We start from the raw sequence: 26,851 nt of genomic DNA, 5'->3' as shown, positions 1-26,851 counted from the left end.
AAGAATCCAGCAGATTTTCCAGTTTCCGAGACAAGTGGGCATTCTTGGTTTCCACAAGAAGTTCTAGGAATTTCCACTGTCAAAACTAGGACGTCTTATGGATATCCCAAAATTCTGAGATTCACGTCTCCTTGGACGTCTAAACGGTATCTCTATGCTATTTGGGTGCAATTATCTTTATTTATAAAATACCAAAACTGTTCAAACTTACAGTACCAATTTATACAATAACTGAGTTTATTTTCACAGTGATAAACTATGGTCGACTTACAAATTAATGCGAATTCTGTACTAAAACTGAAAGTAGTACGTCTGCAACTTATGGTTGCAATAAAGGGATAGAATCAAAAAGTTAGAGCCTGTTCCTTGGGCACTGAATCCATATGAAATAGCCATTACTCACTGTTTTTCACTGTTTTCTATATTGAAACAGGAAGTAATAAAATATATTTGTAGCCCTTCTGCTTTTAGTAGAGATATATGGGTGAAGATAGTATCTTTACCCCAGACGCCGAATTGATACCACGAAAAAAATTTTTTCGCTATCTATTAACGTATTTGGTCTATGGCGAGAAACATAAAAAATGAAAATTGTTAGTTTCTATTTCTTCCTATTTGACTAGAGGGTTAACGAAGGAAAAGAAATCTACTCTTGGGATGCTGAATTTATTCCAAAGGCCGGTGAGGACACTCAATCGAAAAAAGTATAATACGTTTTTTCAGGCCAGCCTCCCTGAATGAGGTTTTCCTAGGTTTTATTCATTCACATCAGGCCAATGCCGGGATGGTACCTAACTTATAGGTCCTAAGCCGCTTCCTTCCCTTTCCTTGGATAGTGTGATCGCCGAGGTACGTCATCCCTCATACGTGAAGGTTAACATGGGCATAGATACCGAAAGCCAAGAAATCTATATCTCAAATCCCAAATTCCTGATTCAAAAGACCCGCTTGTTGTTATCTCTTACCGATTATGTTTCAGAAAGATCAACGTTGAAACCGGAAATTGCTGATTTCTACCATTTCCGTTTTGGGGAAAGGATTAACGAATGAAATGAAACTTATTTCTGGAATGGTTAATCGATTAAAAGAAGCCAGTCTTGCCGTTTTTGCTCTGATACCTGTTGGCAGATGGACATTGCTGTTCCGAAAGACTTCTGATCATCCAACAAAATAAAAGTTACTGGGTGTATAACTGCTTGTTTATTTCGTAATTAATTAATAAGTGGTCTCTAATGTCAATTCAATATTGATGAAATATTAACTTCTTTCAATGGCGAATTAACTAAAATTTAACACATTTTGTATGTAACGAAAGACTTGAAAGGTAAATAATCGCATGGTATAACCAACCTAAAAATAGGTGTGTTTATCCATACCTTAGTAAAATGTTTTGATTCTTTTCTTTCCTTTAATTGTTTACCATTCTAAAATTTTGTTTCCTACAATTCTTCAGTAAAACCCAACAGTATAAGTATGTAAGAAGGTTAGAGTGAGAGTGAGCTTTAATTATATTTGTGGACACTCATATAAAAGTTATGTTCCAATATCTTTGTAAACACTCATATAAAATTTATGCTTTAATTACTTTTGTACACATTAATATACAAACTTATGTTTTAATTATTTTTGTGCACATTTACATGCAAAATTATGTTTTAATTATTTTGTGGACAACCACATGAAAAGTTCTGTTTTAACTACCTTTGTGCACACTCATATGAAAAGTTATGGTTACGTCTATGGTAAAACTTGTCATCTTCCCATATATCTAATAACCTTATTTATATTCAAATGTGAATATTTATGAAATAATATTACCGTTAGCACAGAAGTAGGCACTCTCGGTGTTCGTCCTTACAAGGCCCTCCGGATGTACCAGCATAGAGTCTGAATGTATTGTTGTGGTAACAAAAGCTTCACTGGAGGTTCCAGTCTGTCCATTGTTGCCTGCAGCTCGACATGTATCACTCCTTGAACCAGAAACTTCCGCTATAAAAGGAAATAAAATATGTTGAACTATGCTAACACATATAAAACATTAATGCAAGAAACTTGAATTCCTTTTAGAGGTCCCTTGTGACTACGCGTATGATTAGCATATCTACCTTTAGCATGATAGTCCTGTGTTATATTTACAATAGAGGCTCATGTAGTTCGGAATCCACGTCACATATAATCCACTTTGAAAGAGACCCTAATCCCTAATAAAATCAACTAATTAACAAGAATTCTTTTTCACCAACACTTCAGAAATACTTCTCTGAAAATATCAGCTCACCTACCAGGTCGGTAGCCAGCCCAAAATTGTAGGGGGGCCCGGGTGAAGTTAGGAGAGGCCTGATCCAACCATATCATAGGGTTAAGTTTAGAGTTACCCCTCCACTTTTTATAAAAATCAGGAAAATTTACAGGAGAAATGAGGTAAGAAATGATCATTTGAAGTTTTTACTTGATGTTTAGAAATGTAAGTTCTGCAAGAGAGTTATGTTTAATGCGAGAAAAGATATGTGGAGGTTAAATACTATTTGCCAGATGCGGAAGCATTCGCGGAAGGTTTCAGTGGCATGGTAGTATTAAAATATGGCGAATATGGCGAACAGGTGTAACGAATGCGCAAAAATAATGAAGGAAACCTTTTAAATTTTTGTGAAGCCCACGGAGTATTGAAGTTGCATGAAATGTAAAATTTTTTAATACTTTAAGCATTGTTTTTGGTATGTTGCAAAGTCCAAGGGCGCCTTCAGACTGGAGGGACAACTCTAAACTTAAGCCATATCATAATTCATCACCATAGTATAGTTCATTTGCAATAATACTGTGAAAATTTTAGGGGGAGCAGCAAAAATTTAGGGGGCCCGGACCCCCTAGACCCCTCTTGGATACGGGCCAGTCACTAACATAGTTGTTTAACAGATATTAATAATGTATTGTTCCAGGTCCACCCTGGTAGATCTAAACAGAAGTGACCGTATGAAAATAAGGTTTCCATATGACTCCTTTCTTTTGAAAAGAGAGGACACTTTCAGATTTCACACAGAAAACATTCGGCTGCAGGGAAGTAATCTGGATCACGCCTGACTTTCATATAGTTTATAAATTAGACCACGAGGAACATGAATCTGAAGGAAATTTTACGATCCAACTTTCGACCCGGAACTCGAGATACCCGAACATGCAATGACCAAGAAAGCAAACTGGAACCTACCAGATTATCATATATTTTGTAAATCTGTAGACCCTGAAAGAATTTTGACATTCCAACTTTCGGATCTCGAAATATCCGAACATAATGTGACCAGGGTAGCAAACTGGATCCCACATGATTTTCAACTTTCTTATTGTAATTTACTCATAATGACATTCAGTGGCGTATTTACGATTTTGTTTCGGGAGGGGCTTTGCTAACTTTCGGGGGGGGCTTTGCCTGAAAATGTAAAAATTCTGCAAGATATTTCATATACTTTACTATAGTAAGTAAGATTTCGGGGGGGGGCTTAAGCCCGGAAGCCCCCCCCCTAAATACGCCACTGATGACATTATTATTATTATTATATAACGTAATGTCTTACGTAGTTATGTAAGAAACATAATGGGTAACTTATTTAACCAACAATGTAATTTAATACACTGTTTTCTTCCATAGATGGCAGAGAGAAATAAGTATTTTTGGTAGAGTCAGTTTTGGCTTCACAGTGGATATTGTTTGTAATTCCTTTTACTAAAATTATTTCATTATTAGTGTCTTTTAGAATACTTAAATGTTTTGTGTTTTTTACTCAGTTTGTTATAACTAAAGTTGAAAACGCATAAATTGCAGGAATTTGAATAACTTTTATGAATAACCCGGAAGTAACCGATGAGTCGTATTGTTAGGATAGCAAATATGGATATATATCTGCTCGGTTCTTAATATGTAATGTACGTATTAAATTTGTGTAGTGCTTGATATGTAATGGATTAAACCTGAGTAGTGTCGGTTTGTATTATTGTATGTTTGTGTGCGCACTTTTCAACAAGGAACACGACTCGAGTCGGCCAAGAAGTGCTTACATTTTATCTTAAAATATACCCCACAGAATATAATGTGTTTCTCATAGAGAAAATCGTGTTTCTTTTTCGTATAGATACATATAAAAATCTTTAATTTCCCTTATCTCGAGTTCCCGAAATCGGAATTTCAAAATTCATTCAGATTCGTGTTCCGCGTGGTCTAATTTACAAACATCTTGAAAGTCAGGTGGAGCACAGTTTGCTTCCTTGCAGCCAAAGATTCAAATTACTTGAAAAATTTCTTAGTGGTATAGCGGGAAAAGATAATTCATACAACTCAAATTTTAAGAAAAATAAGTACGAAAATATCAAATTTTCTCTTCTTCGCACTTATAACTGGATGTGTTTTGTTCTTTGTAAATTGAACATTGTAACAATATTAACTTTAATAATAATTTTAAAACACACGCTTGTACAAATTAATGGATTCAAACTTCAATTTATAGCATAATCACACTCTTGTAGTTGACAATCTTTTTCTCTTTCTAGGAAGTCGTACTGTAGTTCCTGAAGACAATCATGATAACGAAGGCTAAGAAATCGAGCCTAAAGAGATGTGAGGATTATAGAACTATTAGTCTCCTATTGCATACAGCAAAAATTTTACTTTACTTCGAATACTGAACAGGAGGTTGGAATAATAAATGAAAAAGTTGAGAAGAAACAGTTCGCGGTCAGGAGAGGCAAGGGCACAAGAGATGCAATTGGATTATTAAGGGTGATCGGTGAAAGATTTATTGAAAAAGGGAAAGAAGTTTATTTGGTATTTATTGTTGTAGAAAAGTCTTTTGGTTGTGTGAATTGGGAATTGTTGGAAGTTCTAAAGAAAGTTGGATGCGAATGGAAAGATCGAAGACTCATAAAAAGCTTGTATATGAACCAAGAAAGTAAGTTTTAGAATAGGGGAGGAAATAATAGAGGAGAGTGTAGTTGGAGGGGATTTCGACAAGGATGCTGTCTCTCGCCTACATTATTTAATATCTATCTACAAAAGATAAGCCTACATAATCAAAACAGCTTTTTGATAGGAAGTAGAGTGATTACATGTATACGGTTTGCAGATGATATGCCACTTGTGAAGAAATCTGAAAATAAAATCAATAAAATGTTACAAACTTGAGGAAGGGCTGTGAAGAACATAAGATGAAAATAAATGTTAGAAAAGCAAAAGTCATGGTGATCAGAACAAAGCGGTCGGTGTCAGATATAGAAATAGGATGGGAGAAAATAGAACAGGGGACTAGTTTTTGATACCTGAGTAATATTATTAATGATGATATTAAGTGTGAACGTGAAATATAGGAATGGCGAAAGAAGCCTTTAGGAAGAAGAAAAGTCTGTTTTGTGGAACCTTGAATAAAGAATTGAGAAAAAAAGACTCATAAAATGTTTCGTGTAGAGTATTTTACCGTATGGGGCAGAAACATGGATATTACGCAGATATGAAGAAGAAGGACTGGAAGCTTTTGAAGTGTGGCTGTGGAGAAGAATAGAGAGAACTAGTTGCGTCGAGGGAAAAACGAATGAGAAGGTGTTAGAAATGGTGAGGGAGAAAATGAACAGTTTTAAATATTATTGGGAAGAAGACGAGAAATTGGTTGGTACATTGGCTAAGAAGGAACGGTATCACGCAGGACGTGTTAGAGGGTATGGTGTCAGGAAAGAGAGAGAGAGGACGAAGGAGTCTACAAAATGGATGTTATTCAAACAGAACATTCATATATGAAAACGAAGAGGTTAGCGGAAGACCGTGGAGTATGGAAGTTTTTCAGTTGCGTCAATACTCATGGTGATGATGCATTGTGGTTAGATGTTTTTGTGTATGAGTTTGGGTGCACTTTGGTATGTGAAGCATCATTTTCTCATTTCCTGTTGCGTTTTATATTTATAATGCAAGATGGATATTAATATAAGAAAACGCAAACATTTCCTTAATTCAAAGAGAGATTGCTGCTAAGTATGTCGTCACCCAAAGTGCCGTAAATAATTTTTTTAAGTTCAAGAATAAAACTGGTTTTGTTTCTTCAGATATGCAAGGAAACTAACGGTCGAAAACATTCAACGACCGCTAAGAATGACTCTTATTTGTTACTGGCAAATAACATTTAGCTACAGAAGATTCGTTTTAACTTTCACAAAAATCTTGTTCATGCATGAACTCACGTTTATAACTCAGCTATTCGTCGACGTATTTTGGACGCAAGGACGCCAACTAAGAAAAATATTGACAAAGGTCATGATGAAGAAATGTCTCCAATGGGTAACAAAATACAGAAATTGGACAAAAATACTAGCCCTCTGAGAAGAATCACTATCTGGTGCAAGAGGTACGGATTCAACTCATTTCCCGAAAGCATTACACTGTAACTAAACTAACTAACTTTATGACCCATGGAACCCGGAGGTTCAATGCGGCGTTCACAAAAGCTCTCCACTGACTTCTATCCTTAGCCAATTGGATCTAGTTTCTACTTTGGATTCCTATTTCTGCAAGATCCATCTTAATATTGTCCTCTCATCTGCGCCTAGGTCTTCCTAATGGTAGTTTTCTGGTTGGTCTTCCAGTTAAGATTTTGAAAGCGTTCCTACTTTCTTCCATCCTGGCTATATGACCTGCCTACCTGAGCCTCCTAGACTTAATGACCCTAACAATGATGGGTAAGCCGTATAAATTATGTAGTTCCTCATTATATATGAAGTTTCCGCCATTTCCCATTCCCGTTTCTCTTGGGTCCGAATATTTGTCTCAGTATCTTGTTCTCAAATATTTTCAATCTATGTTCTTCCTTCCGAGTAAGCGGCCATGTTTCGCAACCATACAGAACAACAGGTATGATTATCGTTTTATATATTTTAAGATTCAAATTCCTCGACGGAATTCGCAACGACAAGAGATTTTGAACTGAATAATAACCCAAATTCCCTGCTCTTAGTCGACATTTAATTTCTCCGTAAGTATGGTTTTCATCTGTTAATATTGATCTTAGATATTTGAAAGTATCCACTTTATCAAAAGCATTATTCGATATTTTAATCCATCCATAATTTGCCGTATTACGATCCCGACGAACTCCCATGTCTTTAGTTTTCTCTGCATTTACTTCTAAACCCATATCCCTGCAATCGTTTAATAAGACTTCTGCATTTTTTTCTATTGTTCTTCTATCATCCCCTATTAAATTTCCATCATCAGCGTATGCCATAAGTTGGTAAACCCCATTCAACTCTAGGCCCTGGTTGCAATCTTTCATTTTTCTTATAGCGTATTCCAGAACAAAAGTGAATAATAATGGAGAGAACGCATCTCCTTGTTTCAGGCTATTCTCGACGTGAAAGCTCGTGGACAAAAAAATTCCTACCAGGACTTTACTTTGGGATTCATTTAAAGATATCTTACTTAATCTGATTAGCTTTTTCGGTATTCCAAATTCTGTAAGAACGTTGTATAATGTTCCTCTCCTAACCGAGTTGTAAGCCTTTTTAAAATCAATAAATAGTTGATGTACCTGGGTATTGTACTCCCACTTCTTTTCGAATATTTGTCAACTGGTAAATATTTGGTCGATAGTTGATCGATTTCGTCTAAATCCGCACTGATAATCTCCAATAATTTCATCTACGTATGGGGTTAATCTTGCTAATAGAACATTGCTGATAGCACATATGGGGTCAATCTTGCTAATTACACTGTAACATATTCAACAAATAATGGAACATCCACTAAAAACGATATTAGGGATGTTTTTCTGCAGTGAGCTAGGATTACTTGTTCCTATTGAAGGGATTATGAACAATAACAAATACATCTAATGTGCTACAGTTCAGAGTGGTTACAGAACTCAACATCTTCAACAGAATGGCTCTGTCATTTTTTGAAACAAGACTTGATACCATGCCACATATCTAAAAACAAGTCAAATAATTTTTCGAAGTAAACAAGGTAAACGTTTTGGACTGACATGGAACCTCACCTGATATGAATCTGATCGAAAAATTTGTGATCTTTTTGCAAGAATAAAATTAGGAGGGAGGATTGCACAACAAGAGACAAACTTGTTTCAGTTCGGTTCCATACAATGTGGTTCTACAATGATAGACTACAGACAACGCAAAATTAAAAAAAAAATGTGGACCCAACGCCACAGAGAATACAAATGTTAATTCGCGAGAAAGTTGCGCATATTAAATGGTGAAACTCAGTTGTGCGTACGGCAATTTCTGTTTTATGTGACTATAATGATTTATAGCACAAAATTCGTTGATTCCATTAATTTGCACAAAGTTGTGTATATATCACGGACCTTAAAATAGGAGCAGTTGCCTATACCACAGAAACACCGGACCACTCTCAGGGGCTTAGAAAAAGAACATGTCCGGGTGAAAGAGGACCTACATTACGGTAACCAGACTTCCCATTTTTAATGAAATTTTCTCTATTTCTCAACATCCAGTGTCCCAAAAATTGGAAACAGGACGAATATTTCCTTTTAAAAAATAAAATAAAAAGAAAGGCGCTCCGTTTTTGACTTGCATGTTTGCATAGTATACTAGTGGTTTCTTGTATGGACTTCTACAGTGTTTTGAAAAACATTGAAGGAACAATCAATGCCCTAATTCTAGTTCCTGTTAAATGTTAAAAGGTTGTCGACTTAAAGTTCGAATAAGAGTAAATAAATAAACAAAATAGTTATTTAGAAAAGCTAGGGACTTCTTCCTCATTGCAATGAATAGCGACATAATATTTACTATATACCTAGATGAACAGTCAAGTTATGCGAGCTTATTCTGCAAATCTGGCCACCATACCTTACATGAGATAGCAAAACCTAGTTATGAATAAAATACCAATTCATTCTTTTGAATGAAAAACACAATTTCCTTCGATTTGAAATAGTCTATGATTTATCTTTGATCTTCTAGTAGTTGGCAGTGGCGTACTAAGCATTTCATAAGGGGGATTGGTTTGTGTGTATACATATACATAGGATATAAATACGTAAAATGTAGGGGTCAGGATGTAAATGTCGCTAGAGATAGAACATTTTAATGATGTTGCAATGAATTATCTTTGTCCAAATGAACGATCACATGTATTCAATTCAGGCTTTTGCTCTCATAATATGGGTTTATTTCCCCTTTTTGATAGCAAATATAGTCATTGGTAAACGTTACATCATACTAAAAGAGAATTCTAGTACATACCTCCAAATTTGGTCATGTTCTGGCCTTCTATTTCTTCTGCTGATCTCATTAAAAAAAAAAAGAGTCCTTTCCACAAATCACAAGTATTGGGCAGAGGTTCGGTCCACAATAAACTCCATGTGTTGAAGTTCTGGATTTCATTCAGAAATGAATATCTAGGTTCAATTCAATAGCTTTCTACCACTGAACCCGGCAGTATTAGAGATGCGTACGAGACGAGTCGAGACAGGATTTTCCTGACAAAATTCGAGTCGAGACACGGCTCTTCCAATAGAAAAATATATATTTTTCGAGTCGAGACATCACTTTTACAGTACATTTTCAATTCGAGACAGCCATAAATCTTGTCTCGTGCGCATCCCTAGGCAGTACACCAAAGAATGTGGAATCTAATCAGACTGGCATGACCAATACAGTGCAATGTAGTATGTACTACAGTGCAATGAAGAAAATACAATAAAACTTGAATTTATCGTTCTCTCCAAATATGATACAAACTACATAGTAAGTGTATATTTTCCATAATATTTTGCTCAATGAAAGTTTAAACCTTGAAACCCCCTTGCGTACGCCACTGGTGGTTGCAATACACATGTCACAATGTTTGAATACGAAGCATAACGGATATAACTAAGGACATATTTAAAGGTATGATTTGTACTTTGCTTTGTGGATCATAAATTACAAAACAAATTTATCTAAACATATTAGTAAATATACCTGTCATATTTTTAGGTCCTGGCCGGGTCACTACCACTTTTACCACCAACGACGTTGCTCCGTGAGGTCCAAGACGTAGCTTCTCAGTGAGATAGAGAACTCGATTGCTCAGGAAATGGGCTCCTTCAGTTAATGCTAAAAGTGCTGTTATCTAACAAAAGAATAAATAAAACTTACATGTATTTTTATTTGATATTTTTCATTTAATACACTTAGTGTAGTAATATTTCTCATTGTTAACTATAAAATATTTTGGTGGAAATTATGTTGAAATTCGTTGATCGGGGAACCAAAAAGTTTTCGGTGGATATAAAACGATTTGAAATTACTGTACAGTAACAAGTTAAATATTTTGGTATTACAACTCGCAATAGGGGATACTGGATCTATGGTAGAGAGCTTACCTGTGGAGCAACGGGTCTCTAGTTCAAATCCTGTGGTTTGCAACATCATTTCCATGTTTCTAGGAGATTTTCCGTTTTCTGCCACATTTTCGTTCCGCCAAATTCATCTGTAACTATTCACTTTCGTTAATCCTTCGCAGTGGCGGATCTAGCCTGGGACTGGAGAAGGGGGTCTCGGCTCCTCAGTTTTTTGAGTGACAAATATAATTTAACCTATTTTTGATATACTTTTAAAAGCTTATAGTAAACTCATGATATGATTATCATAGTCTGGGTTCTAGGAGCTCCCCTCAGATTTTACCTTTTAAATTCGCCCCTGATCCTTCCTCTCATCTAGGCCAAAGGGCATATTTGTGGGACGTTAATCTAGAAATTTCAATTTTTTAGAACACACAATTGTTCAATTCGATGAAGTTTACTTAATTTTATATGATTTGTACCACCGTTGTTGCTTATTTGACAATAATAAACTTCTTAGTTTAAATTTTATACGAAATCTCCCCAAGTATATTAAGTTGTAGTGCGACATCTTCATATTTGAATTTGACCTAGCTCAGAATTTTGTACTATATTTGTACCTTTTTGTACCACCAAGAAAAAAATTGTACCATTCAAATAACAAATTTCAAAATTTGTTGGGTGTATTTAGTTGTAGTGCGACATCTTGAAATTCGAATTTTTTAACTAGCTCAGAATTTTGTACTATTTAAAATTTGAAATGACCCTCCCTCGTTTATTTAAATATTAGAATTGTTGTCAGTGGTACAGAAAATGTACAAAATTCAGAGCTAGTTGAAATTCAAATTTTAAAATGTCGCACTACAACTAAATGGATCCTATCTCTTCAGTTTTGTAAATTGGTGAGTCAAATCATTACATTCCTCTCTATCATCACTAGAAATCCCCTAAATACATACAACCCCGCACAAAACATTCAACTATTTGGCCAATGGTAACTAAAGGATTAGAAACAATTATACTATAATGTAAGTACCATTTCAAACACTAGTTTTAATAATGGATTAAGTAATATTACTAATGGATTTCATAAGTCCATGGTTTCTTCCTAGGGAGCACAAAATAACATTATGTGGAAAGATGATTAGAATTATTTACAATCTGAATTTTACGGCATATTTATATAATATCTACGTTTTGCAATTTAGGAATTACAATTATATAAAATACTCTTAGTGTGGTTTTAGGTGTCAAAAGGGGATCTAGTTTGGTTTTAGAATCCGACATTCTGGACTTGAAAAGACAGGAAAATTGTGTATAAAATTACTTTAGTTTTTTTCTTCGTTTAAAGAACTTAAAATTTCCATATTGGTTTGAAAAAATGTTTGTGTGATTTAATAGTTAAGTAATTTTCTCAGAAATTGCAATATAATAAGAAATTGTTTCTGTACATTGGTTTCTTGGAATACATTCCAATATTGTTTATGACATAAATTTAAATTACAGACGTGTTCTAATTATTAGACTCAACATTCAGTTCTGAATATTTTACTGTTCTTACAATATTAGTCCAAATTACTAACTCTGTCCTAATTTCTAGTGGGTATGGCATATGCGTTTCAATATCAATAAAATAAATGCGTACGTAACATTCAAATATAATTACTATAAAGTGTGTATATCCAAATTGTAAACAAAAAATGAAATGGAATACTTACAAGAAAATTCTCTCTCACACAAAGATTAATATTTCTTATGAAATCCCTTATTCTTTATTAAGTCTTTTATCCTTTGTGGCATCCTAGGTACGAGTTTAGCACATTTTGCCACCTCTTCAGCTTTGTGATACCACAAATTGTTGATCTCCTTGATCAATTGAAGTTTGGTTCTAATGTGCTTCTTCTCTAGCTTTTCTTTTGTGAAGCTCCTAAAGTTTTCAATCGGCTTCATACGTATCAGGACTAGTGCCTGGCTACGGAAGAACACTAATTTCGTTGTCCTCGAATAATTTGGCACAGATTTGGCCCGGTGGCATGGGGCTCAATCATGCATAAAGATGAATTGTATGTCATCAAACCGGAGTGCAGTCTGGGAAAGCTGTTCTTCTTGAAGAACTTGTAGGTATTGCTCGTGCTTCATTGTCCTCTCTACTATATACAGCCTTCCAGGCCCGAAGACGGTGATCATACCACAGACCCTGACTAAAGTAGGGTGCTTCACGGTTTATTAAAGACATTCCAACTTGAATTCCTCCCAGGCCCTTGTCGCACAAATTGTGAACATACACCAGACACAAAATACATTATTCATCACTGACACACACTATTCTCCAATCGTCAACAGTCCAATATTCTAGGCTTCGTGCCCATTCGAGGCGTTTCTATGCCATGATTGGAGTAGACTCTAATTTTTGTTTTCTTTCTTGACCGTGTGCTTTTATTCGTCGGCACAAAGAATCCTTCCAACACTTTCAGGCTAAATGTCTGCACCGTACTCAGCCACTTTTATGTTTGAGTCTATTAGAAGTTGCACTTCTGTTTCTCAGAGTCAATCTTTTTAGTTTTCTTTTTAGTTTAGCTTTGGTTTTCGACCACATTTTCCAACTCTATTTTGGCTCTTGTTCATTTCAACAGAGATTGTGCTCACAGATTTTTGATCTATCCCAACTCTACTAGCAATGTATTGCCGTGTATATCTTATTTGCACCAGAAGTATTTTGTTAACTTCCATTTTACGCGAAAAAAGGTCTTTTGCTTTTCCCATTATGCTGCAATTACAGGACTACAGAGAATAAAAGATTGATACACCAGGCACGTAGCCAGGATTTCGTGAAGGGGGGGGGGGTCCGTGACATGAAATACTGAGTCATCACAAAAGGGGCTCGATCACTCTAAACAATTTTACTGGAAAATATATTGGTTCGTTTAGCCAGGATTTCGTAACGGGGGGGGGGGGGGGAGGGTGACATGAAATTCTGAAGGCCCAGGAGCTCGATCAATCTAAACTACTTTACTATCAACATATATTGATTTGTTAGGACAATAAAATGAGGATATGTTGGCAAGTATTTTAATAACAAACTATGAATAAATTTCGAGCAAAATAATAAAAAAAAAGTATTGAAAAAGATTTCGCAATATTTACGTCCTTCTCCTGTTTATTCAAATACAAAAATTTTCCTTTCGTTATGACCTCAATTATTATAAGAAGTACAACTGAATACTGTCTTGTAAACTATCTTCTAATATAAATAAAATAAAGAGTCTGTGTGTTCGGCTGTCTGTGCGGCCTGGGGACCAGACGAGTGGACCGAGAGTTACCAAATTTTGGTCAGGGGTGCCTTGGCCCAGGACCCAGATCACGACGAAGCTTTTTTCAAATTTTGAAACAGTGGAGTCTCAGAGGGGCGTTTACCGGAACCGGCTTTGGAACCAGACAAATTGACCGAGAGTAACCAAATTTTAATCACGAATACCTTGGTTCAGGCTCCAGACCAGAGTTAAACGTTTTGTCGAAATTCGAACCAGGGGGGTCACAAAGGGGCGTTTACCGGGACATGTAAAAGTAGTAGAAAATGATCGATATTTATTTATTTACCAATCACCAGATACAGCTCAGAGTCCATTTTTACATTGAATATCAAACAACATTAACAATGGAAAGGATTTGGAAAGGTATCGCCCAGGACCTGTTTAGTAGGTGCCATCCCGGCATTTCTAGTAGGACTGAGGGAAACCCTGGAAAACCTCAGTCAGGATGGTAGGCAGCGGGATTCGAAGCCACGACCTCCCGGATGCGAAGCCAACGCTCTACCACTTGAGCTATTAGTGTCGAATTAATATTTTCGCGGTCGCTGAAATCAATGGTGAAACTCCAGTCGCATTAACTTCCAAATTCACGCTATTGGGCTCCAGGTCGGTGGTCACCGAAATGGGGGTGAGATACCAAGACATATAAAAGTAATCCAAAATGACCGATATTAGTGTCAAATCCATAGTTTTCGCGGTCGCTGAAATCAATGATGATACTTCCGTTAGCGGTGACTTGCAAGTATGTGGGCCGGGAGTCAGCGGGAGGTGGAAACCGAGACATGTAAAAAATAGCCCAAAATGACCGATATTAGTATCAAATCCATAGTTTTCGCGGTCGCTGAGATCAATGGTGATACTCCCACAGGCGTTGACTTCCAAATACAGCCCCTGTACGAGGCATGTGTATATTCAACTAGTTTAACAATATATGCGTTCCTTTCTCTGTTGAATCAAATGCTAACAGAACTTTTTTCAACATAATTTTTTGTTTTTGTTATTCCGTCAACTACTGCCAATTCCAAATGACAGGTTAAAAGAGCAACAGAAAATTGTCCTTGAAATAACATGTTTGATACTGTAAGGATGCGATGACGAAAAGTTATGATTAAAAATGTCCACACTGTTACACAACGGCACTTATGCTTTTGAAAGCTTGAAATTTTACTGACTAGTAGCAGGAATGCTGAGAATTACATAACTTTTCTTGAAATTTCGAATTCCCTGACTCTTCCAGAATACCTCGCTTACCTCGCCACCATATTGCAAGTAATACAAATCTCCTCATAAGAAAGAGTAAGCAAAAGCTTTCTGTAGTTTTCTTTTTAATTTTTAAGCTGATCCTTCTTTTTGTCATTTCTTTTTGTTTTATCCTTCCTTAATTTTTTTCATTTCTGGTCTCGAAGGGGGGGGGTCCGGACCCCCCGGATCCCCCCTTGGCTACGTGCCTGGATACACGAAACACGTCACGATCATTTTAAACTGGCCCATTCGAACTGTTGAACGCTTTGAATGTCGTTAACTTCTTACGACAGCAACCACAACACTGTATCTTGTTGATAGGAACCACTATAGCTATCTACAACTGAAACATCACTTTCAGAATTCACCCCCCCCCCCTCACTAATACCATCTGCTGTTCAACGGTGATATCACCACTTCAACTGTACAGTAAACAGATGAAGGATGGTAGTTTAACCACTAAATTAAATGTTCTAGAACTCTGAAATTAGGATTCCTACATCAATTTTGCATTTTTCGAGAGTGAGTCTAGTAATTTGAAAACGTTGGTATTATAATAGAGTTTGAAGTTAATTGTGGAATATCGTGTAGTTTTTAAATGCATTTACAAACTTTTTATGATGATATGTATAAATGATATTAAGTAATGATCTGAAAGAAATCAAGCAAAACTTTGGCGATACCTTATTTTGTGATCCAGTAAATCTAGATTAACGTACACGTTTTTATCAAGAAACTAATATTAGTTATGATTAATCTTAGTTCCAACATTTGAAATAGTTCTTATCAATGTCAACAGAGGTCAAAATTGTAGTTAAGATGCTTACTAAATCATTAATGCCCGGTTGCACCAACCGAAGATTAAGATCGGATAAGATAATCTACTGATTATTTTTATCTTTGGATATGAATCTTACATCGTTGCACCAACAGTTTGTGAGAAAGGATTAACTTATCCACAAGTAATCGGAAGCTGTATAAAACTATGACGTTTATGACATGACGTCATGCGATATCATGCATTTGATTGGCTAAAACAGTGCAGTAACAACTGAAAACTGATTCGCGTAGCATGTGGTAACTTTTGTACTAGATATGGGAAGAAAGCGGGTGAAATTGACTGCTCGGGAAAGCAAATATGTTTTAATGCTTTTGGACGAACATATCCTTTAACAAAAAATAATAAAATAAAGAAAGTCATATCAAATACTAAAAAGAAGCTGTTCCTGATATTCCTTTAGGACCGCATCTTATATGGCCTCGCTGCTGAAAGGGATGCTAAACTCCAAACCAAATCAAATATAGGTATCTAGGGTCCAAATATTAAAAAAATAAAAATTAAAAAAAAAATAAAAAAATAGAAGAATAGCTTTGTTCTAGCACATCAAACTCCTTTATCCGGCTGTTAAGAGACATTTTCAAGTAAGGGTGGGTAGTTCATTTTTCTTAAATAATTTTTGACTACAAACTACGCTAAGCTTCACACAAATACCGTCTTGTTTAAAATCCAACGTTCGGTATTTGCACAGAGTATAGGATAGGATCGGGAGAAGTAGAGAATATTAGGGTAGAATACGGTAGCGTAGGGTAAGTTAGATTACGATAGCTCAATGCTTTGCCAATTTTTTCAAATGTAGGGTAGGGTAGAGTAGGTTAGGTAACGTTAGCTCAATGTTTAATCACTATTTTAAAATGTAGGGCAGAAAAATGAAATGAAATCTTTAAGTTTAACGTCCCACGTTTATGCCATTTAGGCTAAGGAAGACAAGTGAATGATAGAAGAATTGGTGGAATGAGAATTGAAGGAAACAGGAGTACCCTGAGAAAACCCACTGACACGATCTTGTCCAAAACAAATTTACTTGGCCTGCAATCGAACAAGGGACCCCACGCACCACAGGTGAGCGATTCAAATATAGGGTAGAGTAAGTTAGGTTACCTTACAATCAATATTTAGGCCATTATTTTGAAGTGTAGTGCAGAGTAGGAAAGGTTAGGTTAGGTTAACTCATCATATTGCTGTGTCTCACCATCACACTGTATTTAACAGTTATATGAGTATAAGTGGGGAAATAATGAGAATATCAACAATGAGGTTATATGTCCCCGTCTCACCCCCCACGACTCTGTTCGGACCACCTTTTTAAAATCCAAATTTTGATATAGATTTACATCTACATCGCCTCGCCAGTTCCGCTGAAAAAAAAATGTTTAAGTTTAAATTTGCTTCGCCAGTTGGTTATACTTCATTCCAGAAAGTAGCACTGGTGTACATAAATATGGTTATCTTTATAAAATAAAGGTTATTTTAGTAGTAGTTTGCATAATGTTACCAATTGGCGATGCGGTGCAGATTTACGTATGGATCCAGCACAAATTTCTTGCATATATATATATATATATATACTTCTTTTTCAGTAAATCGACTTTTTGTATCTTAAATAATCATTCTTGGTTGAGGACTTGCATTCCCTTGTACAGATTCCTTTTAGGGGAACTTCAGTGTATGTATACGATAAGAACTATTGCGCAAAATACACTAACCAACTCTTGCTAGATGGTCACTAAAAGCATGAATGCTATCTAAGCAAGTTACGGTAGGAGCGCAGAGGAGTGACCCGATCGGTAGCGAGGGTGTACGTTAGCGAAGGTGGGTATAGATATAAACGAGGATAGTGCAAACACTATATATGGCATCAAATTACCTTATATGTTGAATAATGTATTTGTTCGTTACTAAAAACGTTATAGATAATATCCCGATTTTTTTATTGCCTGTATATTTGTGTTCCAAATTAAGGGTTACGTGCCGTATCGCCGAACCAGTTTTAGGAAATTTCCCGATTGAAAGTCATGTGATGGGAAAAGTTGACGTTAAGGAAGTGTCTGTTGTTGGTTGTTTTCGATGTAAGCGACATTATATATGTAGGCGGAAGGGACTATTTGGCGGATAGGTACACTTGCTATGATTTAGTGGCTGATAAGGCAGTGTGGAAATCAGGGTTGGCTGGTTTAAACCAAGGTTTAAACCAGCTGTTTTTTCAAAAAAAAAAAAAAAAAAAACTGGTTTAAACCAAAAAACAAAAAAATGTTCGTAAAAGTGTAAATGTTCGTAAAATCTTGATGAACACACATTTGTGGGTTATCACGTTTCACTCCCGTATATTATTCGTATTATATTCAGACCTAAAGTCCCCATTCATTACTCAAAAAGATTATACTACAAAAGCAACTTTTTTTTTTTTACAAGTTTATAAATGTTTATTTTGTGATTCTTTTGTAGTTGTTATTATTGTAATGTAATTGCAATCGAAGAAAAATTCTAAATATTGTTTCGTTTCAATGTTTACTATTGATAAAATACATCGAAAATGCCGTACTTTTTGTGTGTGGGGGGGGGGTCATACAGACCCCACGAGAGGCATTTAGTTAAATAAGTATCTTTGGTATCTATTTATGTATAAATGAGTTTGAGCCAAAGTGGACTCAAATAATTCGTATCTTTATTCACCTTTCTTATTGATATGCAGATTAAGTCGGTGTATTTCTTTAATTTGGACCAATAAAAGTCGTTGTTACTAACTTGAACTAAATTAGTTCTTCTGTAGCCCGTAGTACTTTGAAATTGTTCATATGTAATTCTGTGTAATGGTTTCACTTGTGCAACTGTTTATCTTTTTGTCCTTCTGAAATGACTCTTGACAGTTATATTAAGAAGCATGTAAAGATCAGTACAACGTATTTTTTTAAATCAGGATTCCTTCGTGAGTGAGTCGGCAGACGTATCACATTTGTGGCCAATTAGTTCTGGTTCTGAGTTCAAATGGAGGACAATTTCTCTCGGATGTAACTCGAGAAGCGGTTTTTATTCCGCTTTAAGCTTATGTGACCCCTTCCAGCATAACCCGGTTGTTGCATAATAACATCAAGGCGAAACAAACTTATTTCTGTCCATATATGATATGAATATATAGAGCAAATAATTTAAACCATAAAAACCTGGTTTAAACAAAAAAAAACGGTTTTTTGGTTTTTTTTTTAATAAAAACCATGGTTTGTGCCAACCCTGGTGGAAATGGTGCGTATGTGTCAGACACTCATATTTGAGTTTTATCAAATTATATTCTAACTAAATGTAAGTTAACCAACCTAACCTGCCAGGTGGCCACTACGACAATGTGTTTCTGCAAACAGTGCAGATAGTTATTAGTATGAACCCATGACAAGTGCTATTGAAACTCGTATCATTACCAAAATTCACATGTTTTCACTACCATCGCTTGCGCGCGCACACGCCGCTCCGCGAACGCTCCTTTCATATACTTCTGTGCTATCGTGTGGGTCCACTAGCTTCGCCCTGCCCCGACTGGGTAGGTAGCACTTGTGCTTTATAGTGGCCACCTAGCACAAATTGTTTTATGTTTTTTGCACTGTAGTTTTTATGCCATACCTATATCCGGACTCCATATTTATACGAATATAATGATTTTTTATTCCAAGCTGTAAAAGTTTATACGTATCTGTTTTCTAGATAATTGACTTGTAACTCAACCTAACCTAACCTAATGCTTAAGTTTAGAGTTGCTCCTCCAGTCTCATACCTACAAAAAAGCAGTAAAAATATCAAAACGTGCAGTTTTACTATCCGGATCCATACTATAAACAGTAGTAGTAGTAAGAGCAGGAGCATAAAATGGGCACGCTGCTGAATCATCGAACCTTCCGCGTCTTGCAAATAGTACCCACTTCCACGTATATTTTCTCGTATTAAACATAACTTTTCATACCTAAACAACTCATAAAAACTCTCAATCATCATTTCTTACCGCATTTCTCCTGTAAATTTTCCTAATTTTTATATAAAAAAACGGAGCGGTAACTCTAAACTTAACACTAACCTAATATGTTACCTAATCTAATCTAACGAAATGTTTTTTTTTTCGATTTTCGTGTAGTCCGGCGATACAGCACAAATGCTCAAATTAACATAACACATTACTGACGTAAATTTCACAATTATGTGAACCTCTTAAGCTCAGACATTTGTCGTTGCGCAGCATGAATTAGCACATTGTCTTCAGATACTTTACTTCATATACTATGATTAATAGCTACCTTATAGGAACCGGGGAACGTTCTAGATTACTGGTCCTCTTAATTTACACAGTACTGCCGAGCGAGCGTTAGCAAGTGAAGGCGGGTTAGAGCCCCGCACGGCACGTTGATTTCTGTCTTTATTACTGATCAATGGGAAGGGGGATCAGTAATCTAGAACCTTGCCAAGTCCGCGAATAACAGGTTCAACTTTCATTAATATATTTTTACGTAGCTATGTATTTGGGATGTCTTCAGGTAAGAAGAAAACATATTTCGATTAGTAATACATTAGTCTGTTAAAATATTATTACAAATTTGTTCTGTAAATTTTACAAATCTATGGATCCGTGCAGTAAATGTGCACCGGAAATTCTAATGAAAATTTGCTTACATTTTTTAAAAATATATATACACATCAAGTATAGAGGCACGATTATTGGTAGAAGCACGATGGCAGCAATTAATAGTTTTTATTGTAAAATTTGCAGAACATGCTAGCAGATTTAATGTAAGGATGGGAGCAATTCTAGTTTATGACATACAAAATTAATGTTCCAATTTTCTGCTTCGGTTTATTACTTTTCTTTTCACACTTATTTCTGTAGTATTTAATATACAAGGGCATATTCAACCCAAATAAGCCAAAATTGTAAAGATTTAAAATGCCAATAGACCTGTTAAATGAACGAATGTTGCAGTGTATACCATAAAATATAATTGACCCCAAGAGAGGTAAATTTAACCTATAATATAATTGACCCCAAGAGAGGTAACTTTAACCTATGTTCAACTCTACAGGTAGGCACTAAAAACTACACTTCTTCAATTCACAAACTATAATAAATAAGTCAATGAATATAATGAATTAGTGCAAGTATGCTACTTTAATCGGTCCATTGTAGTAATGACAGATATTTATTGATACAAATATCACTTTCTTGCTTTAGGAACAGTTGAAATAAGCACAGTAACACTATTTATATCCACATAAATAACCATATAAACAGCCAAATTATTGATATAATTTTCTGCAAACAATCCTGCAACAAAACAGAGTACTTCGACAGGAGAAAACGATTACAAAATGCATCATCGTTGAAGTACTCAAAAGGATTTTCCCTGTCTCATTATTCTTCTAGGTCGGATAGCATATTCTATCTGTTCGAGCACTTCAGATTCATCTAAAATATCCAAATCTTTTGCAAGCATATTCACTCTACTCACACCTGATCACGACGTTATCAAGGATTAAACTCCCGTTTTCGATGGCTAATCTTAATTCGACGATTTGGCAATATAATCTTCAGATCAGTGTTGGTGCAACACATCCTCACTTCAATGATTAACTTTAGTTTAATCCCTATCCACAGATTATTCCTCGGTTGGTGCGACCGGGCATAAGAGTAAATTGTTTTCAGTTTCGGTAGCAGTGAATTCAGGATTATTTACCAGTTATTAAATTGCATTAAAGTGAAATCCTTAGAAGTAACAAGTAAGGATTATAGAATATAGTAATTAAAAGTAAAATAAAATCTGCAATTTACTAATCAAATATAGCCTTTCATAAAACTTGTATTTTTTAAACAAGAAATGTCCATCTATCCTTCCTAAACTGCAATTATTTGAATGTTCAATCGCCTACCGTAGCAAACCCCATCATACTTTTCAATCCAGCTGGCCACAAAGGCTGAATACCATACCCGCCAACTTGAATTGTATCCTACTGACCATCTATATTTATTGCATCACTATTACTCTGGCCAGAGAGAAGGCGTAACCTTCTACGACCCGCCCATCTACGGATGGGAATGAAATGCTTTGTTTATTATTATTATTAACAAGAAATGCATAAAACAGCATTTTCAGATATATCTTTATGTCTAACCAGTGTGAGCAACACTAGTACATTCGTACCAAATCTAGTATATTTTATAAAATGTTAGTGTTCTAGTACATTCACCATTACATCAAGTACTTTTCTCCTTCTTCTCTCATAAATACATTTGGGAGAGAAAAAGAAATCTCATGAAAATCTGGCAATGGACGAAAATTTCACTGTGAAGGATGTCGGGAGGAAACAGATCCATTTCTATCGATTTTGTGATGTAACTTAAGTTTATTCTATTGCGGAAAATAGGAAGTACAAAAGTGCCAAAGAACGAAGGGAAAACTAATAAATGACCACAGTAAACAATATTACATATTTGGTGATCCATTTAAATAGTAGGCTATTAAAGAATAAAAACTCGATTTTCTCAATAAATCCATTTTATAAGATTTCTTGTTTTACCCCGACATCCTCTGTATTTGTCATACTTGCGTTACTTTAGTGTTTCTTACAGCGAGTTCTAATACGATAATTAAGCAGAGATTCTTAGTTTGGGGGTGTAAAAATGAAAATTGCGGGCGTAAGTGGTTTGCAAAGTTTGCATCGAATTTTGACTTTAAAAAATGAAATTGGTGGTTCTTTCAAGAATGTGGGGGAGTCACTTCCCCATTCTCAGGGGAGGAGGAAGCTGCCGGAATCTGTCTAATAAATAGATATTAACATCGTAAAATGTCATAAATAAGGTGAAACGGGAGCAGATATAATTATAGTACTTTTTCCCCAGATCTAGTACTTTTTCCTGCAAAAGTTAATGCCAAATATTTTTGTTGGGTGTGATCACACTGCCTTTAACAAGTAAATACTAATATGAAAACGGAATTACGAACAATGAAGAAGTTTAATATTACATTCATTTGAGTTACAACCGAAACTCCTATAAGATAAATTAATTGAAGATAGAAAAAATTTTCTAGCTAAACAAGTAACTTTTCGCACATTCCTAAGAATGTTATCCTCAGTAAACCAGATAATTGAGTCGCCTCTCATCGAAAGATTCACAACAAATAACAGCATAGAGTCATCATCGACAAAAATCGATTCTTAGCCAAATAACCCAGAAGCTTTCCTCGACCTACAACTTGCTAGGACTGCTGTCAGTATGGTCATCTTACTTCTTCATGCAGAAACAAAACTTATTTTCTATAAACGTGGGAAATGTGGTGCTATTCAAATACTCAACAATTTTTTTTTAACGGAAAATGTAAGATCGACAGTTACCGAACTAGAGGAATTAACTGCTTTCTACGCCCGCATCACGACGAGCTTTCATGGATTTCGAGTAACGTTAGTCAAAGTGGCACTACAAGGATCCATAAACAATTAGTGCACAAGCCGGTCACGGAGGATATAAGAAATCTAATCAAACAAACGATCAAGAATTATGTCAAGATAAATGTACAACAAAAAACAAATCAACAAACACATAGAGGAGAATAATGAGAAACTACAATAAATCGAATATAAAAAAAACTGTTATAATAACCGAGACAACATCATACGCTTATTTTAAGAACAACTCCTGTGACTATCATTAAATATCGTGCAAAGATAAACACCAAGAAAAATATTATCAAATAAACACAACGGATGGTATCTAATTTTCCCAGTGTAGCCTTTCAAAGGATAAAGTATGAATCATCAAGCGTAGAAGAGTTTGTTACCTGAATAGGTTCGATTTCTGCCGGAAGCTCATATAGTTCGGAACTCACGTTAAGCTGTAGATCTATGTCTTACACACCATCAATACTGGAAAAGGCCATTAAACTCCTAACAACGAACAAGAAGAACAAAAAGGCCAGTCCGTACTCTGAGACTAGAGAAGACGTGATTGTAATGAACTATGGGTCAAGTTAATTTAGATGAACTGTGTATTTTGAGCGTTCACAGAAGGATAAAAACATGTATCCATTATTATTCTACATTTTCGACAAATATTACAGTTCATATTTGAGTCAGAGTTCACGGAACTGTGCATTGAGTTTCCAAGGATGTAAGTACATTAATCTGTGTTATTGGCTCTTAACGCTGATTTCACTAAGTATCCTACATAAGACAGGTCGAGAAATACTTTTTCTGTGATTTTTAGAATACTTGATTTTATCGCTGCATTTGCGCTACAATTGTATATTCTCTCCGTAGGCGATTCCATCTAGGTTAGTAAATCTTGATTGTTCACTATTGCGGGTAGTGATTGCATGTTTTTTTTTAAAAGAATACTGCATACAATATGTATCGTACTTAAACATAAGCAGTGGCGTATTTAGGGGGGTTTCCGGGCCTAAGCCCCCCCCCCGAAATCATACTTACTATAGTCAAATATATGAAATATCTCGTAGAAAATTGCGTAATGAAGAAATGAAGGACCCTATGCAGAGTCATTCTGAAGCTCGATTAGTGCCATACTAAAGAGTATGACTAACATATGTCAGGCTTTTAGTATGACGCTAATCATACGTCAAACGACTTTGCATAAAACCCGAAGTCTTTCAGTTTAAAGATCAACGATTATGCCCTTTAAGCTAAGGGAAACGCGAAGTGAAGTGCATGTTGGTGGAATGAGAATATGAAATGAAACTATAGTACCTCAAGAAAAAACATGGACACGATATTGTCCACCATCAATTTACTTGGCTGGGGACCGAACTAAGTACCCCACGCACCAAAGATAAGCCACTTAGCCACCATGCCTCCGAGTAATGAAGGTATAATATACATAGAGCATGCAGGAAAAGTCGTCTCACCGAAAAAGAACAGAATGTTATGTGGGTAAGCTATTTAGAATGCACGTATTATTATTATTATCTTCGCGCAAGTATGCCATACTTCACGACAAAAATGCTGACATTGTGGAATGTTTTCACAGCAGAAACTCATTTAATTGTCCAGGACCAAACAAGAATCAAACATTATGCAAATATTTCTTCCTTTTGACTGATGTACACTCATGTCCAAAATTATTGTCGCATGTCTATAAATATGTTGTTGTAGAAATATAATTCCCCGGGTATTTCTTATAATGTTATTATGTGTATAACCGGCAAAGACATGTATGTGGCAAATTTCATGTCAAAAGAGCAGTAAATAAGAACAATAAAACGAAAATAAAACTTTCTTGTCCTTTTAGCAACATTTTGTTTTACTCATTCTAATTTTCGTATTTATAATTCTTTTCCTATGAATTTACCACAAATATAAATTTCCCAATTATACACATAGTATCAGTATTAAAAGTACCCTGCAAAATCATTATTATTTCATTTTCTTAGAAGAAGACAGTTATAGATATGCGACAATCATTTTGGACATGAGTGTACATAAATTGAACAAAATAGAAGTTTTATTTTTATGAAGGTATAGCTCTATGGCATGCGATTTCGGGTTATTAGTAGAAATTTAAGGAGATATGATAGGTATTTAAATATTCATGAACTTATAGAACTTATAGTAAAAAGTGCTAAATCTGGTGAAAATTTGGTAACACGAAGTAACCGGATCTGGTATGCCTATCACTGATTATAAGTGTTAGTGGGAGTCATATTACAAGAAAATAGCTGTTGCCGGAGAAACTAATAACAAAGAAAGGAAAATTTATAGTAGGGTAACAAAATATAGAAATACACCGGTATGTCACCCCGTAGGATTGCCATTGCCAAAAGTAGTAACTATTTTATCTTGATAGACAATGGTACGGAGAGCTAAAAAAGTAATATTGCCAACCTCGGCAATTGGTAGGTTGGCCTTCATATTGGTTCAAAGATGGCGTAAGTAATGGCAAATTACGTGTTACAAGTTAATTAGAATGTAGTCATGTGGAGTATCAAATGAAAGCTTATGATGCATAAATGTAAATAAAATACTTGTATACATTGTTTAAGCCATTTTTTTCTGTTTAAGGTCAAGGCTGTTAGGTCATCTTACTGTGTTGTGTTAATACTTTAAATTTAAAACAATTTCAATCGAATGCATTACATGAAAGCGGACTGGAAGTTAACTCTATACCTGTAGTTGTAAAACGAAAAGACTCGCAGTGTCATCTATAGTCTCTATAGTCAGTACGATTCTTCATCACTCACTTCAGTTTCTGAGTCTGATAAGTTGTCTTGAGACAGTGGCGGATCCAGAACGGACTTCTGGGAGGGGCGATGGGTTGAGCTACTTAGAGCTACTTTAAAGAGCTCCAAACTGTATCCGCCCCTGTCTTGAGATGTATACTCATTACAGCACACTTGATTATAACAGCCACATACTAGAGAGCATGAACGTCCTGCATATTTACACGAACAAGATTATGATTTACATTCTCGATACGCAAATACTCTGTAGGAACTAGTGGATACGTTGTCGTAATTGGTAGGTACGATGTCACTTTCGTTTGCCAACCGCAATCTGTGCGTATTGGAAGCTTTTGATGTTGTTGAAGTGCTTTTCCAAACGATCGTTTGATAGTTTGCACCATTGACATGCTGGCATAAAGCGTCTTCTGTTGGGGGCAGTTGTTGAACAATCCCTGATGAAATAGCTTCAACCTAAGATGATTTACTTCGGATACAGTGGGTTTGGAGTGGAAAAGAAGGACAACGAAGTATTCAGCTCTTTGAACATATCAGAAGCCACTTCGTTTTCCAGTCCCACAGATGTCAGTAATTCATAGTTGCCTTTATATACTTTCCAAGCTGACTTCTTCTCATGCTTACTTATTTGACTGGTTGTATTACAGCCTGTAGTGTTATGAAATGAAAGCAAAGAGGACCGTATACCACACCATGGCATATCTGACATAATCTTATTGATTGATATTAATCTAGTTGGGTTGCTTCTCTTCATCCATACGCGAGAACATAAATTATGCTACACAAGAGGGACGAATACATCTGTATTGTCGCTAGAAAAGAGCAGCGATGTAACTCCTTCATCTAAAGCTTGTTTTCCATGCAACAACATCATTGTGTCTGCTTCTTCTTGATCTGAATGTAGGTCCGGGA

General features: G+C 35.6%; 1 protein-coding gene across 1 annotated transcript in view; it reads right to left on the bottom strand.

The window, feature by feature from the left end:
- Positions 1 to 26,851, bottom strand: part of LOC145678735 (C3 and PZP-like alpha-2-macroglobulin domain-containing protein 8) — a 1,617,316-nt gene that overhangs the window by 301,720 nt on the left and 1,288,745 nt on the right. Inside the window, exons 14-15 of the mRNA XM_081749186.1 lie at positions 9,973 to 10,123; positions 1,819 to 1,989 (exon numbers count right to left, since the gene is read on the bottom strand). Coding sequence (XP_081605312.1) covers positions 1,819 to 1,989; positions 9,973 to 10,123 — 322 coding nt within the window. The remainder of the gene's footprint in view (positions 1 to 1,818; positions 1,990 to 9,972; positions 10,124 to 26,851) is intronic.

Source organism: Thermobia domestica, chromosome 2 (assembly GCF_964235325.1).
Source record: "Thermobia domestica chromosome 2, izTheDome1.hap1.1, whole genome shotgun sequence".
Lineage (NCBI taxonomy): Eukaryota > Metazoa > Arthropoda > Insecta > Zygentoma > Lepismatidae > Thermobia > Thermobia domestica.
This window is presented reverse-complemented; position numbering and strand designations above follow the sequence as displayed.